Genomic DNA, 17,131 nt, shown 5'->3' on the forward strand with positions numbered 1-17,131 from the left:
TCCTTATAGCCTAATGTAGAGTATGTTATGGTAACTGATGATCCAGGTCTGTTACAGCCACTTGGCCTACTATTTTGTATCTTTAATGATTCAGCAGATATATACCTTTAGGTGCTGCTGTAAACAGTCCTCTAAATCTTAAAAATCAATGATAAATGAAAGGAACTTAATTATAATTTGTACTGACAGCACTGCCTATTACTTAGGTTGCTAAGTATGATCATTACATGCGATTGGCTCATTGGTGGAGGGCAGGCGTAGGAATTGTTCTGTGATTTTTTTTCTGTTCAAAACTTTGTCAAACACTGTATGCTGACTTTTTCCCATTCTATGCATCTGACGATGTTTAAATTGCTTAGGAGATTTTAATTAAAAATAGTTTGGCTGTATTGAAAAATGGGCTGATGAGAAAATGGGAGACCAGAAAAATGTATATTCTTTTGCCTGTGTGATATTGTTCTGAATGACAGGTTGTACTGTGAAAAGATCTTCCATCCCTCTGGCTTGTAACAGGAAATTAGTTTGATGACCAGGGCTCAAATCAAGAGGCAGAATTAGTTGATCTAAGAGTGTGGGGCAGAGAGGCACAGGAATGAGGAAGGGTTGAAATTGGAAAAAGAAATCTAGAAAAAGAAGAATGGACAGAGAAGTCGGAGAAGTGAGTGAAGCCCAGGCTGAAAAAGGAGGACAGATAGACCAAGACTTGCTAGCAAGAGGAATAGGACCATCAGAGAAGGAAAAGCCCAGAACTGGGATGAGAAGCAGATGGGAAAAGCTGGATAGGAAACTTTAGGCATGGGGCTAGCAGGTAGATTAGCAGATTCCCACAAAGCACCTCTCTTTCAAGAAGCTAGAGCAGCACCCAAGGTGTTTCCTTCTCATCCTCCCTTTGTTCCAGAAAGGAACTGAGGGCTCCCGGTCTGCAGATGAACCATATGGCTGCTGGCACAGCATCCCATGGTGGAAGGCATTTGTCTGCCTTCCTGGTGATAGGCACCTAGGAAACTCTTGTCCTTTCCTCAGGGTCTTCATACTGTCATTTTAACATCAGGTGAAGCACTTAGGGTTAAGGAGCGCTGAACTAATGCTGCCTGTGCATCCTGTTACTTTTTCTCTGTAACATAATTCCCCCTGTGCCAAAACATGCTTTGCTCAATGGGAGAGAGGAATTATGCTTACAGAATGCTCTTTTTTTCTGGCTTGCTGCAGAAAAAGGAAAAATACAGTGTAATAGTCAGGGAATTACTTGAAGAAAGTGGCTGTAGAAGACACAGGAGCATGATCTGATCCTCCAGGCCAGCTGAGTTTGTGTGATGTTGAACTAGTAATTTTAAGCTTTTTAGAGGCTGTCATTAGCCATTGGACCTAACTCATTGGAGATGCCCAATCCTAGAGCCTGAAAGAAGAGTGATAAGAATACTGCATGTTCTGTTCTGAAAAAGAAGTTTCAGAAAAGCATCTCAAATCAAGTACTGCTTAAATCAGCAGATACTTCTGAAATTGTGCCATCTGTGCCTCAGCTCACTCACCATGTAATGGTAATAATGCTACTTCTAAAAGAAGGTTGTGAGAGATTTTGAAAATAAATTACCTTAATGTTTTGTGTTGCAGTCAAGAATAAAGAATTGGATGAAGGTGAGGCTGGAGGAATATAAAGGAGCTGAAAGATTATACTATGAAGTACAGTGTCATGCACCTACCATCTAATGCAGATGTCTGCTACAAACATGGAGTTCATCAACTGGAAATTACAAAGAAGGAAAGATACAAAGGAAAAGAAAGATCTGGGAACAATGCTAGGTCTTGTGATAATTGAGGCAGCACTTTAATGGTCTCTTGCAATATGATCTTAAAAGGTCTCAATGGCTATCAGGGAAGCACTAATGCCTTTGAGCTTTTGGGAGAACTCATCTGGACACTTGTCTATACTTCTGTCTTCACAGCAGAAAGATGAGAGCAAACTGGAGAAAGGGCCAGTGAAACTGTTACCAAGGTCAGAGGAACAGGTGGCCAGTTTTAAAGGTAAAGTAGAATAGATGGCCTTAGAAAATGAAGTCTGAGGGATGAATAAGACTGCAGTTTGTAAATACACCTGAAGGATTAACAGCAGGATGAAAACCAGATGAGATGAGGTACAGTTCTTGGCAAAACAGTCATTAGGTATGAGACGAATGGGAATAAGTTGAGGTTGAAAATCATACAGTTTTTTAAGAGCGTAGTGAGAGTCTTGGGCAGCATCCCAGATAACAGAGTGGAAGACCCCTTGCTGGGCCGGAGATGAGGCTTGAACTCTGACGAGGGTGTAAGCAAGGCCTGGGCTCAGACTCAGGAGTCTATAGCCAGTTAAATGTGTTAACTGTAGCAGATGCAGCGTGCACACTTGGACGTCTTGCCTTCAGTGCGTGTGGGTGGTTGACCTTTTTCTTCTCTCAAGTGAAATCAAGTAATTTCAGTATTCTGGCCCCATACTTCAGAGCTTGAGCTGCTTTAATCTTAGTAAGCCTTCAGGAGCCAGATTACCAGCATACCTGCCCCACAGAGTCTGGGAGCATTTGGGCAGATCTCTTTCAGATGGCTGGTTTTTAACATGCAGCTAGAGAGGTCTGATGAGTGCCTGAGTATGTGTTCAAAGAAGGGGATGTATGTGCTCTCTGTTAGCATTTCCAAGATGCAGGAAACCCTCATGTCTGTTTGCTCCAGGATATCTGTTAGACCTAGTTTATGCAGCATTTTGGAATTGAAAAAGTCTGTTGTGTAAGGGCTGAAGGAAAAATGCATTGTTGAAGTGGAAACATTGTCGTTCTCAGCCTTTGGATGACCTCCACTTCATGTTTGTCACATGCAATTCATATCTGAAAGGAACATGTGCCACTGCTGATGTGATGTGCCATGTCATAAAAGCTTCGGTGACATTTTCTGACCTCTTGAAAACTAACGAAAGAGGCTTGCAACTTGTAAATGCCATCTGCCATGGCAAAGCAGCTTCCCAGTTGTCTAATCGCATATGCCTCTTGTGAAATGCTGCATCACTTGAAAAAAAATCAGCATATTAATGGAGGAAGCTTGTTTCACTCATTCCCAAATTCTTTACATAATTCATCTATTAACTTTTTTTGCTTATTAAGAACCCTGAGGGGTGGAAGTTGCAGCACGTCCATTATAGCTTTAGGAGTTCTGTTTCATTAGAGCTGTATTTACTTTCTGATTTTTTGGTACTCTGAATTGGCACCATTCTCCCTATGACCTTAATCTTTTGCAGATACTCATGGGTTTCATGCATGGAAGTGTGAAAAGTCTGAGCTGTCTCAGGAGCACGTTACAGGACTTTTAGGGGGGCGTGTAAAAAGGGGGCAGTGTTCTTCATTAACCTACATTTGTTCTCGTAGTCCATTAAGGGAATTGAGATGTGCTAATTATTTTAAATTGATTAATAATTTATAAATTAATATATGTCACACCAGTAGCCCCAGATGTGGGATAAGGAGACTAATATTGCGTTCAGTTTTTGCTGGGCTGACAGCTTACATAATGAACAGTTTTGAATCAGTTGGGACAATTTTTACAGCCTGGAAAAAAATAAGCAAAGTGTTTCATACTTGGATAGGAGGGAAGAGCACTGTATCCACTTATCTTTTACTTTGCATAGCGCTGTTGTTGACTGCTCTGGCTTTTGCATGCCAATACGATGAACTTTCTAAAGAGAGGATTTATTGCTGGAAATGTGTCCATATTACAGGCCACATACATAACATGTATTCATTTCTGAGTAACAATGAGCAAAAGCTACTTCAGATGGTGCCAGGGTACAAAACTGCATCTCTACAGACTGGTGAGAGGCAACAGATCTCCCTTCTGTCATAAACAGTACTTTTTCTGTTTGCTGAGACAAGTGCAAGCATTATCTAGCCCTCACAACCAGTGGTGAAGAAGTTAGGTCTATTTTTATTGCTGTATTACAGGCAGGAAGGAGGTGTCCTGAAAAATGAAGTGACAACACTAACAAATCTGTGTAAGCAGCAAACCGAGACACCAGAAGCCCTGGCTTGCCAGCCTGTCTCATTGCATCATGCCCAAGTGCCCTGGACAAACCCTTTTCTTTTTGCTGTGTTTGTGCATAGCATTGGTGAAATAGAAGACTTCAGTACTGATTGTAATTCTGATTTTTATTCATAAGATTATAATTTCCATGGCAGGACTTATCCTCAGGCTCTTTATTGGTAAAAAGATCTTGTCATTTTTTCATTGGGGTATTGAGAGGTGAGGCTAGATGTGCACAGGTGTCACAGAATGGATAAATAAAAAATATCACCCAGGGACAAGAGAAATCAAGGAGCCTGTGAGCATCACTCTGGATGTCATGTTCTGAGGTGGCAGGGGTATGTTCTCAGTCCAGCACTTGCAAGATGAAGTCATTAGAGTGTGCTGCTCCCTCCAGCAGACCAGATGGAAAGGTCCCACTGTGCACGTACTGCCTCGAGGGCCCTGCTCCACAGATGGAGTGATGAAACCCAAAAGCTGCTGTGCAGGAGTTCAGTGGGGTTTTTGTGGCTGCTCTGCCATGTAGCCGTTTCATTCTGACCTGTTTTTATAGATCCTGATGAGGTCTGCAAAACAAACTTATTTTTAACTGCTATTCACATGATTCTTATCTTACCATTCATAATTTTAAGAAGCTAATATGGGAGTTGGATGGGATAGGTTTTTGCATTGACTGCTGTGCAGTAATGACTTTTTTGCTTGGTTTGGCCCTGAAACAGAAGGAGAAGCCATCTCTTTTTTGCAGTAGCTACAACGTGACAACGGTTAGATTAGCAATGGCTGCAGGCTGGTTAGTGCAGTGTAAAACTACAGTTTTATTATGAAATCAGCCTATTCGTGTGGCCTGGGAGATAGCAGCGCAGGCACATGAAACAGATGATATTCTAACTCCTTAGAGGATATTGTGTTGCTTTTTATCAAAGTCCAGTCATAGCTGACATTTAAAATGTGCAGCAAGGAGGGAGGGAGATTAGATGTCTCAGTAGAGGTATTGCAGCCCATCTGGGCTTTTCAGAGCGAGAAACTGTACCCAGCTGGGTATCACTGAGTGGTATCAAAATGCTTGCTTTGTTGTCTGCTTGAATAATAACAGTGTGTGGGAAGGGATTTTCAGGGCAGAAAAACTCCTTAGCATCCAGCTAAGGGAACAGCAAGGCATTGCTGTTGGGAAGGCTGCATGAGGAGCCAGGCCTGCTGCTTTCCTTCCAACGCTGAACAACTTCTCTCATTTTAGGAACTTTCCGCTGTACGTTCTGTGAGACTGAAGTGGAAGAAGATGAGTCAGCAATGCCCAAAAAGGATGCAAGGACACTCGTTGCACGGTTTAATGAGCAAATTGAGCCCATCTACGCACTGCTTCGTGAGACGGAAGACGTTAACTTAGCCTATGAAATCCTGGAGCCAGAACCCACAGAGATTCCTGCCCTGAAGCAGAGGTGGGAGCGCACCTGGTCTTTCCTCACTGCACTGCTTCCTTGTAGAGTAGAGTGTTCCTCCGCTCTGTGGGGCTTTCCCAAACCTTGTGCAGGATTTACTTGTACAGCACCAACTATGCAAACAACTGACAGATTGCCCCAGGGATGTGTGGTTTACAAGGAGACAGAGCACTGTAACCATTTTTTACTAAACAAGACAAAATGACTGTTCTTCTGGTCAGCCCTCTGCATGTATTTTTCTATGAGGTGGGATGCTTGAATTGCCTACTGCTTGCCATGCTGTAGCTAGTATGCACAACGAGCCCTTGGCCCAGTATTTAAAAAATGCAAACTGCAGCTGCTTGACAAAGCTCTGAAGGTGCCGCTTAGGCTGTCTTCTATCCCTCACATACTTACCTTTCATCTCTTCCTTTTGCTTCTACCCAGCTTTTGAAACGAAGCTATCTGCAATCCACACCTTGTATTTCAAATCCTCATATTACAACATTCTAGTTTGAAGACATTACTTGTAATAAGCAGGTTTTTTTCTTCTGTTTTTGTCCAACTTGTTACACACCTCTTCTTTTCAGGAGAAGACCGTGTTGGAATCAAAAACTCCTTAAAATGTTCTTACCCATGGGAAATGACACTTTCTTTCAGAACATTCCTAGCTTTACAAAAACAGATGATGTTTAAATAATGCAAAAAGATGTGGGGAGCTGTCAGTTTTGTCAGCTGTGGTGAAATATGATGCACTTCTCTGTATTTAAAAAAATTTAGTTATACACACGGAGGAAAAGAACTGTACCATGAGGAAGAGCAATCCCACAGTGCCTTGGGGTGCTTGGCTTTAGTTAATAGGAGAGCAAGCAGAATACTCTTTTTTTTTCTCTCAGACTAACTTTGAGAATGTTCATGCTAGGCAGCTTCTAATTAATATAGTAAAATTTCTTTGCCTATTCATAGTCTTTTTCTAGCCAAGAAGGTAGTTACTTCTCCACATCATTCTGACAGAAAAAACAGAAGCAATATAAAGAGCAGAACAGATTTTTCCAAGGTCACTCAATGTGTCTTTGGTGATATGAGGAACTCTTTGAAGCATTTATACCCAATCTGAATCACTAGACTTTGCTTTAAAATCCGTTTTCAGTAGATTAAATAGTAGAACAGGGATAAGCCTACCAAAAAGAGAGTAATTTTTCAGTTTTCCCTTTTTGTATGTGCAGGAAATTATCACAGCAGAGGCCTGATGCAGTCCCATGATTAAATAGCAGCGCCCACTTACTTGACTCTTAAATACTTTAAAAACATTGTAAATGATTAATTACTCTGTGCAAGGAATGACAAAATAAATAGGGAGCTTTTTAAATGCTTACTTGAACACAACTTGCTTCAGCACATACAGTGATTTAATTATTTATTAACTCTTATTAATTCATAGCAGTTAATTCCATGAAAGCACTGCTGTGAGATTTTTAAGTGCCAAACCCTGAGTTATTTATCGTCTCTGTTTTTATGGAGTCTTGAGTGTCTGAAATTATTGACAAAACTGATATTTGGTGATTCTGAAACAAACTGAAAAGGTCACAAAATGCCTGCATCTTCTCTTTGCAGTAACTTGGGTAAGTTCACGTATTTTCAGGAGAGTTACAGTTCTAAGTGGCCCCACTGGCATTGCATAACTTTCATTCACCTGCCCTGGGAAACTGGGTGGATCTTCATTTATGTTTTCCTAAGAGGCTGTTAATATTCTTTATTGTGGGAGAACATCAATTAGCCCCACAGGTTTCAAAATAAACCTGCTTTACTTAAGCCCTTCTCTGTGTTTTTTGAAAAATTATGGATTTTAATAACCCTTCTATTTCCTTGTGTCAAAATAGCATGATTTCAATTAACAAAAAAATCTTCACGAAGTTAATTTTCTGTGATCATGTTGTCAAGAACCATGGGTTGTCTGTTGTGAAGTTGAAGCTCTTAAGAGCAGCACAGTGAAAATGTGTTTTATCTCCAACGTGACAAAAAAAGAGAGTTATCCCTGTTATCCAAGACCTTTCTTAATAGTCTGGGCAGGATTGAGATGAAAAGTTCAAGTTGTTTGCCCACTGTAAATTGTGGTTTCTGTGGGCCATATCTCAGCTGAGTCAAGGGCTATTTATGTTGCCTTTAAAGGCAGCTAAACCACTCATGAAGGGATTTCCATCAGAGTGAACAAACCAGACTAAATGTAGCCACATCTGGGCCACTGAGCTGCCACAATTCCTGCCTGCAGGGTGGCTATGTGAAGTCTAGAGCAAGATGGGGAAAAAGTAGTTCATGCATCTAAGAGAGAAAGAGAGATTTAAGAGATCCCTTCATCTGCTCTGTGCTACTGGTAAGGCAGCTCCCACACCTGGGCTTTTGTTGCTGCCTGGTCCATGGTGTCTAATCCTGTACTTTGGAACAGGTTGCTGAACAGTAAATTCTCTTCTTGCAGAAAGAAGTGTTCCCCTGCTCAGGTAGTCTTGGGGTGGTGCTCACACCTACCAACAGTGTCACTGAAGATAAAAAGACATAAATTGAGGCACACTGGGGTCCAGAATTAGACAGAAAGTGTCTAGACGGCTCCAGCTCAGTATGGGACATTGCAGTAGATCACATGAAGTAATTAGTACTGTAAGTGTCTCTTAGAAATGTTTCATTTTTGAAACGTTCCTGACATCATGGAATAAGTGTTTTGCTGCTAAATGGTTCTGTGTAGGAAAGAAGTCAATTTCAGGCACACTTACAGAGGCTTCTGTGCAAAAGTATTACTAGGTAGTTCCTGGCACTACTGAGGGTTAAGTTTCATGCTGCAGTCATGGAGAGGGAGAGCTTAGGGGAGAGCGGCATTATGCATCCTGTGAGGAAAGTGGATTACATAAAATTGTCAAGGAAATGCTAGGTAGAGATTTCTATTGTGTGGGAAGCAGAGCAGTGCTTTTCACAGAACACGCGCCTGTCTTGGAGTGCTGAAAGGTACCAACACTTGAAATAACATGCTAGGAAGAAGGTCTCTGTGTGATTCCTTAGGTTACATAAGCAATACATGCGCATGAGCCTTCTGCCCCAAAATTCAAACCTGCTGTGAAGAGCAGCAGAGCTGGCTGCAGGATTACTAAGGACACGAGACATGCTAACACAGATACTGTGAAGTATTTTTTTAACAGATCCCAGCCATTCCACTACTGAGAGGCTGTGAGTAGCTCTGGAACAACACTGTTGCTGAACACACCAATATTTTTTATCTGGGGAAGAGCAATATTCACCTACAAGTATAATTTCCCCTCACTGTTTACCCCTAAAAGTCCAGCAGAATTAGCTCATCAAATAGTGGTAATGTCCTTGCTAAAATAACTGCATATTAGTCAGGTCTTCTCCAAGTGCAACTTTATTTTAAGCTTCCTGGTTGGAGAAAAGGTCATTGGGGTAAAGAGCAGCAACTGAACCACGCTCACTGATGACAACTGTCAGCTCAGCTGGCATTGTGGAGTATCCCTGATGGATTTACTTTGAACAAGAGGAGTAGTTAAGGCAGGACTGTTCCTCCTGAAAAGCTGTAGTTTCCCTGGCAATCAGATGACTGAAATTATAAGGCTGAGGGTAGGTGCAGTCTGCAGCGAATTTGTTTCTTTGAAAAGATGAAATATCATTCTGATGTAGAAGAACAGTCATGTTTAGCTCTCCCCATTCTATGCATATGTAGCAGCACAAGCCAGGGTGTATTTTAGGCTCACTGCCATCATCAGTGTGCAGAAAATATTTCACCTGACATTCTCTTTCGATCAGATCCAAGCAGGAATGTTTTTTTCCATCAGTCTCCTGAGCTAGAAGAGACTCTGCAGGGAAATGTGAGCAAAGGAGGGCTAGGCTTTGACTGCCATACCCTTCACATAGGTCGGCACCTTTATTTCTCCAGCTTTTCCACAGTGAAGACAGTTTTTCTGTCTTCTCCTGCACCATCAGCACACAAAGCCTTTTGTCCAGCCCTAGTCCTCTGGTTTGAAGGTGCTCTCTTCTTTCTTCTCTGCCTGGACTCCCCAGTCCTCCCAAGGCTGTGTTTGTGGATAGTACAGACACAGGAGAGGTGAATTTTCCTGTGCATTGTCATTCACAATTCAAGCAAAGGTTTGAATTGTGTTTTTCATGGTGAGTTAACTCCTTCAGAAGTCCTATGATTAATAACAGTTCACAGCTCTGAGCATGCTGAGTCCCTGGGCCTACAATCTATCTTGGTTAAACTTCAGTGCTTTTTTAATGCAGTATTTGGTTGCTGTGTGAAAGCCAAAAAGAGGCTTTTCCAAATACCAGACTACTGTTTGACTGTGTTCTGCTGCTGTGGCTTTTGTTTCAGGGAATTCTGGGATTTTATGCTTGTTTTAATGTAAGTGCATTTGCATCTCTAGTGCTGCCTCTTTTCAGTGTCTGTGGTGGATTTTGCCATGGCCCTATGTAGGGCTTCCCACTACAGATCCATAAGTTCCCCAAACCAGCAATCTGGCACAGAAATTCCTGGCAGCATGTTAGAACTGAGAATGAAAGTTTTCCGTGCAGATCATGGAAGATAACTAATCATAATTTAATTTTTTGTTCTAAGGAGGGGCTTGTTCTGAGAGCTGTTTTTCTCTCTTTGACTTTCATGTAGCAAGGAGCGTGCAGCTGGTGCTGGTTCAGGGACAGCACCTGGCCTTGCAGGTGGACACCATCGGGAAACATGGACTACAAAAGGACCATCATATGAGGACTTGTATACCCAGAATGTCGTCATCAGCATGGAGGACCAGGAGGATCTGAACCGGTCTGCAAGTGAAGGAAAGCCAGCTAGAGAGAGACCCATTTGGCTGCGTGAGAGCACAGTTCAGGGGGCTTATGATCCTGATGAAATCAAAGATGGTAAGAAATTCACAGAGAAGGAGTACTGCTCTGCTTAAACAAGGCCTTTACAGTGCTTTACAACAGTTCTGCTGTATGTGTGTACAGCTGCTGCTCCCAACACTGGAGTGTCTGCTCCCCTCTGCTGTGCAAAGCACCTGTCTGTAGGCAGATTCCTTAGATCCAGGGTTGAAATCAAGGTCATTAAAGCTGAGCTGTCCATGAAATTTTGTGGGGGCTTTTAAAATGTTAATTAACTGTTATGTCTTCCATCTTGAGAGCTTATTGCTTCTAGATGAAGGTCTTTCAGTCTCATCTAGAAAGCTGTTTCCCTAATAGGTCACTGCTGAAAAATAGCATTTATTAATGTTCAGTGACTCTGAAGTCTACTAAATCTACTAGCAGTGTTTATATGCACCCAACCTTCCTGCTAATTGTTTATCAAAACTTGTGATATATAAAGAATACTCAGAAACAGAGCTTCTGGAAGTACAGTGGGAAGGTCTGTCACCATGGCAGGTGAGTCTTTATTCCCTTATGTTTGTCTCTCATTATCTTTGCTTTTATTTTCATTCATCTTGGGGTCAGGTTGTCCACAGACCATGGTCGAGATCTTATAGCCATTAGTAGAAACATTCTGCTTTGGTATGTGTGCTGTTTAAGTTTCTATGCCAAAATTGGAAATGCAGACCTTTTATGATTTTTACAAGAGTGAGTCAATAGATAAAATCTTTGGAGTCCTTTTAGGATTATGGACTGAAACTGAGGCCCTAGGAAGGAAAGGTGGCAAAAGGGAGTCATGTGTGTGAGTATGTGACCCTGGAACTTGTGCCATATTCAGGAGAGGAGTGGAGTATTTAGGGGTAGCAGAAGTGAAGAAAATAACTGTGGTATAATGGTCAGAAGATACCTAAAGCACTTGTTCACATGTAATGCCTTTCAGGTGTATTATGGATCCCAAAACATTTTCCAAATAGACTAAGCAAAGTGAGATGATTGAACAACCCGCTCCTGCAGTCTGTAGCAGATGTTGTTGTTACTCACCAGCCATGGTGAGTTCTCACCCCATTTTTCTGCTAGACATTCAATTCACCTGTAGTTTTAAATCAACTCCTTGAAACAACTTCTGATGTACACAGCATAAATGTTTCTCAGGAAGTCACTGAGGGACATGGAGATGGAGTATCTCCTTACAGGTTGGTGGCATGACTGCATAACCTCCTTAGCTACTGGAGATCAAAGAAGGAGCTTGTGGAAATAGCCTGAAATTGCTGCTGCAACACATAAACAGGAAGGATAGAAAATTGGGACCACTGACAGAAAAGATTCACTGCTTGGATCTGGCGGAAAGAGTTCTTGGAAGCAAGAGACTGCCCCTCTGAGCCACAAAGTCAGCCTTTGTGGAGCTATCTCTGGCTGTTGTCGTTTCACAGCTCTTAGTGTGATGAGCTATGATATTATTTCACAGAGATGCTCTCCTACAGCCTCTTATGCTCCACAGTCACAAAGAGTGAGCTGAGCACATGACTGCCAATACGATGCCTGTATTCTTCCTTTGTTTCAGGAATTTGGCAGTGCTCAAATACTACTAGTTGTAGCCATCACCCATTACTATAACTTTACTTATAATGAAAACAGAATTCCTAATATGAATTCCTAATAGAATTCCTGTGAAATTAGGTATGGTTCTTTCAGCCTTTATTTTACCACAGAAAAGGAATGGCCACAAACTGCCCTGGCTTTTAGTGCTAAAATGCAGAACTTACTTCCTTCACATTATTTTTTCATCTCAAGTGGAAAAAACAGCACATTTCTGACTGGGGAGGGGAAAGACTTGGGAGCCACCTGCCTGGATGTGGTGCTGAAGCCATGAGAGTCTGTGTCTTGGAGGAGTGGGCAAGTGGCTGCCTGTATGAAGGCAGAATGCCAAAACCTCAGCTCCAGCAATTGTTCATAGGCAGCATCTTTTGGTGTAAGACAGAAAGTTTGCCACAGGAAGCCTGTCCTACTTTTTTAGGCCTTATTTTTTTCTCCGTATTTAATTTTTTGTTTTGCTTTTTTAAAAAGTATTTCTTTTTTTCCATACTGCCTGTAGTTCTTTTGGTTCTAGGTGGACTCACTGCCCTCTCACCAAATGTAGGATTAGGAGAGGTTTCTGTGGGGTGCTACTTTTTGAGCAGAATTTTACCTTTTGAATCCATGAACTGCAGACATCCTGCCTACCAGAGCCATATTGAGCCCTCCCAGCTGTTGTACAGCCAAGTGTTCTGAAAGAGGAGCACAGGCCAGGTGTGTCAGCTGGGACTGACTGCAGTCCCCTTCAAATAAGAGATGTGGTTAGGGCGCCACAGGGACTGTCTGGGCAGTGTTTCAGCTTGGAGAGCAGGTACTGGTTAGTGCTGTGCTGTGCAACTGAGCTGCAGGCTGTCAGCTGTGGCTGCTCCATGCTACCACCATCTTCCTGTAAGGAGCTTTTCCCCTTCCTGCTTGGTATACGTGTATCTCTGAGCTCACCAGGCATGGCTGTTCTAAATGTTGTTTTACAACACATGGTCTCCACATATTCTTTGTCTGCCTGGATCTATTTCTTCTCCATGTTAATCCTTACAGGCAGGGAGTTCAGCAGGATAGGGCCTGGGCTTGGGGTCTGTATTTTAAGGACTGCTTTGCATTCTGCTCCACTGTAATGCCTGAGTTGGACACTTCCCTGGGGAAGTCATTTTCAGGTGCCTGCCCGTTGTGCATTTGTTGTCTTCGTTTGCAATGTACTCCTGGTCAAGGCTTCCAGCTGGGACCCACAGTGACTCTAGGCCTCCCACCTTTAAGGAAATGTCAGTATTTGCTCTACCATTATGAGACATAGCTGTCTCTGTCTGTCAAGGGAGAGGAGGAGTTGGCATAGAGAAAGGAAAGGGTGTGACTTGGCCAACTGAGCTCAGTGACAGTAATTAATAAAAGGCTAAGAAAACTTTCAGGGCCATCATACAGATGTCTGTGAGGCAATGGTCATTCCCTTGTGTCCCTTTGCAGGGGGCCAGGATCTGGATGCGTTCCAGGAGCGTGAGGAGAGCCGGGCAGCCCTGGATGACAATGAGGAGGTGATGCGTGCCCTGCTTATCCACGAGAAGAAGACACCTTCTGCTTCCACCATCACCGTCAGCGGTGCTGCTCCTGTCTCTGGTGGCAATGTGAGTGACTCCGAGAGCGAGACAAGTGAGTCGGAGGAGGAGTCCCCTCCCCGCCCTGCCGCCACAGCCACCACAACATATGGGCTGGAGGAGGAGGACGAGGATGAAGAGTTTGAGGTGGTGGCAGAAGACCCCACTGTCACAGTGGCTGGGCGTCCACATTCTTACAGCCAAGTGAGCCAGCGCCCCGAGCTGGTGGCCCAGATGACACCGGAGGAAAAAGAGGTTTACATAGCTATGGGGCAACGCATGTTTGAGGACATGTTTGATTAACTGGTACCTCCCGTGGCATTTTTTAAAACGTGACTTTTTAAGGCAGGGACTCTTTAGCAGAACAGATGACTGGAGTGCATCTTCCTTGCCCTGTGCGCAGGCAGGGTCACTGTGACACAGCACTGCTAATCTCAGGCATCCTGCTTGCCAGAGCCGGAGAGCAGCAGAGCTGCACGTGCCAAAACACACAGGGGAGGACGAGTCTCAGATGTGAGGATGCTTGCAAGGTAAAAATCTGCCTCAGGGTGCCTTGCACAGGCACTGCTTTAACCTCCTCCAAGGCCCTAGCAGCTCTTTCTTCCGATGGCTTTAAGTTGATTTTTGTTGCAGATCCCAGTGAAGTCCTCATCCTTTCTCCCAGGGGACATAAGGGCTCCATAGTCTGAGCAGAATGCTCTGCTGAGAAGGGTGTATGTAATATACAGCTGTCTGTGCTCAGCAAGGGGAGAGGAGAGGGAAGCACTTGTCTACTGATGGCAAGCTCAGACAGGACTTTTAGCTGACCCTCTGCCAGTAGCCACTGGCCACCAGAGTGGCTCTTTCTAAGGAGGCCTGTAGGCAGCAATCTTTTCTTGCTCCCATTTGCTCCCTAGTAGGACTCAGCACCTCAAGGTCAGGTGTAACTTGAAACAGGCAGAGTGAAAGCCTTGGCAAGCTCATTCAGTCAGTCACTTCTTGTTAGTGTAACAAAATGCCCTCCATGGATCTGAGCTGCCAGTGCTCTGACTTGCCAGGAGATACCTTCATTTTCCAATATTGCTGCCTGTTGCTTCTGCCTAGCCCTGTCCATGAAGACATGCAGACAGTTCACAGTGGGCAGAGCTGCTGTCAGGCAGTGCCAGAGAAGTAGCATAACTAAGTTTTATTTGCAATCTCACCAGGGCTATATGATTTTAAGAGGAATTACACAATTTTGAGTTCTGCTTGGCACACTCTTTTACTATAGAAAGACATTTATCAGTGCCTGTAGAGCAATATAATATTTTTAATGTTTTTCTCTTTCAATAGAAAATGTTGCTTTTTAAAAATTGTTGTGTTTTCCTACACAGTACTACAATAAAACAAAATTATAAAAGTTCTGTGTTCCAGAGAGTAGGGGCAGCATTATGTGCTGTTCCACTTCTATGGGCAGTACAAATTTGCTGTTCATTGAGACTGTAAATCTGTTTTGTACTAACTATGCTTTCTATGTTCTGCTAACCTTGTAATGCCTCCTCTGTGGTTTGATTTTCAGCTTCTCAGTACTCTGAATCTCCTTTTTAAAATAGTGTTTTAAATTTTCTTTAAAGTAATTTTAAAGAGGAATAAATAAACAGAATATTCTCCCCTTTGTTATCTTTCAGTTTATCTTGTGCCTAGTTGGGAATGCTGTTTGCTTATCATTTTGATCTGTTGGATTCAAGAAAAAAACCCCAATTTGAACTCTCCTTTGAAAGGGCCATTTGAAATCCCACTGCACATTGTTTCTCCTTAGCAGAGCTTCCTTGAATGCCTCCTGGAATCTCCTGCACTTCCAGGATGGATGTTTCATTTCATCAATGCTATGTAAAAAAAAACAGAGGCTGGTTTTGATTAGGACTTCCATTTCTTTCCTCTTTCCTCAAGGGAAGCTGAGGTAGGCTGATGGTAGAGGACTTGCAGACATCGTACTGCTGGTTAAAATTATGTTCTTTAGTAGACAGACTTAGAAGATCTTGTATCAAGCTTCCAGATAGCAAGTCACAGAGCTGATAAGTCAGATTCAGTGATCAGCTAGCAGAAAAAAATGTGCTGTACCCATTCTGCCTAGATTTAATCCGGCTGAATTCAATATTAACACTGGAGAAAAGCAGGTAGATTTACAAGGAACCAAAAGCAGAAACCGAGAACTAATCCTGAACACAGAAAGCTGGTCGTGCTCTGAATTCACCGGGACTGTATACTGAGTTTTCAGTGTGCAAAATCAAGCTGTAGGTTTAGTGAAGATGAAGTGAAGAAATACCCAGCATAAAAATCTATGAAGTAGTGGTTTTCTTAATAAACACATTAATTTATGTGTCACAGAATGACACAGAGAGAGAGAGAGACTCACACCTGACTCCAAGGAAGTCGAGCAGAAAAAGACCCCTTTATTTACATTACATGTGTATTTATAGAATTCCAACAATGATCATGGGTTGGACAGTGATGGTAAGACCTCTTGACTCCATTGGTTCATCACATGTCCCTCAATTCTCTCTTCCTCCAAGGAGGAATGCAAAACATCCACTGTTTACCAGAAAGAGTGTGAGAAAGTGTAAAAGAAATCCATCAACATCAGAAGGCCAGAACACAGGTGCAACATCTCACCCTCTTACCATTTAAAAAAGAAAAAAGAACCATGCAGAAAGGGAAATGAACAGTGGTCAATCTCTGCTTGTGATTGGGTCATCAGAGTGGTGACTCACTTATCTGCCTCTGAGTCCTCACTTGATGAGTCGTCCACTTGATGACTTTCAGTTTGGTCACGGTTTCCATCCTGCCTGTCGGCTGGATTCTGTCTGCAGCTGCAGGTCAGGATGGACACACCTTGAAGGTACCCAGCACACCCCAGTATCTGTGGACACACATGCATACCCATGCCCCAAAGCAACAAGGTCATAAGGACCTTCCCCCCTTTGGTGACTAGATTTCACACCCGAACTTTGGCTCGAGGCAGATGCATCTTGTCCAAAGCCTGTAACAAGAAGTGGTGATTCTGAATGACAGGGTTATTTGAGTTCTGCGGCACCTAAGGTAATTGACGGTGTACAAAGCCTTTGGCAATCGACAGTGCAGGGTTTCATCCTGCATTCCTCGTTTTTGTTTTTCAAGAATCCACTTCAGAGTGCCATGAGCACGTTCTACAATGGCTTGACCAGTTGGACCATTGTCGGTTGTCACAGCAGAAGGCATGCCTAGAGAGGCAAAGGCCTGCCCCCACTGGGCAATGACAGCATGGGCTTTTTCTCCAGTGTGAGCAGAACCCCACATAGCAGAGGAGGACGTGTCCACTGTTACATGCACATACTTGAACCGGCCAAACTCGGCAATCTGGGTCCCGAGCCTCAGTTGGCAACAGCTGAAACTGCTTTTGCAATGTATGTGCGTCCTGATGGAAAAACCCATGCAATGCCCTGGCCTGCATGAGTGTATCAGGTTGAGGTGCTACCCATGCTGGGTTAGCTAATTTGTCAGCCCTCGCATTACCTTCTGCTATAAATCCTGCCAAATTGGTGTGACTCCTCACATGCAGAACGTAGAATGGATGAACCCTGACCTGAATGACACACCACAAGGTTTTCAGTAAATGAAACAAGGCAGGATTACTGA

General features: G+C 43.1%; 1 protein-coding gene across 1 annotated transcript in view; it reads left to right on the forward strand.

The window, feature by feature from the left end:
• The window catches only part of GTF2E1 (general transcription factor IIE subunit 1), a 49,202-nt gene extending 34,071 nt beyond the window's left edge, over positions 1-15,131 (forward strand). The window contains exons 3-5 of the mRNA XM_014888885.2: positions 5,273-5,474; positions 10,114-10,361; positions 13,371-15,131. Of these exons, the coding sequence (XP_014744371.1) occupies positions 5,273-5,474; positions 10,114-10,361; positions 13,371-13,801 (881 nt within the window). The 3' untranslated portion in view covers positions 13,802-15,131. The remainder of the gene's footprint in view (positions 1-5,272; positions 5,475-10,113; positions 10,362-13,370) is intronic.
• The last annotated feature ends 2,000 nt before the right edge of the window (positions 15,132-17,131 follow it).

The sequence above is a fragment of the Sturnus vulgaris genome, chromosome 2 (genome assembly GCF_052056855.1).
Source record: "Sturnus vulgaris isolate bStuVul1 chromosome 2, bStuVul1.hap1, whole genome shotgun sequence".
NCBI lineage: Eukaryota > Metazoa > Chordata > Aves > Passeriformes > Sturnidae > Sturnus > Sturnus vulgaris.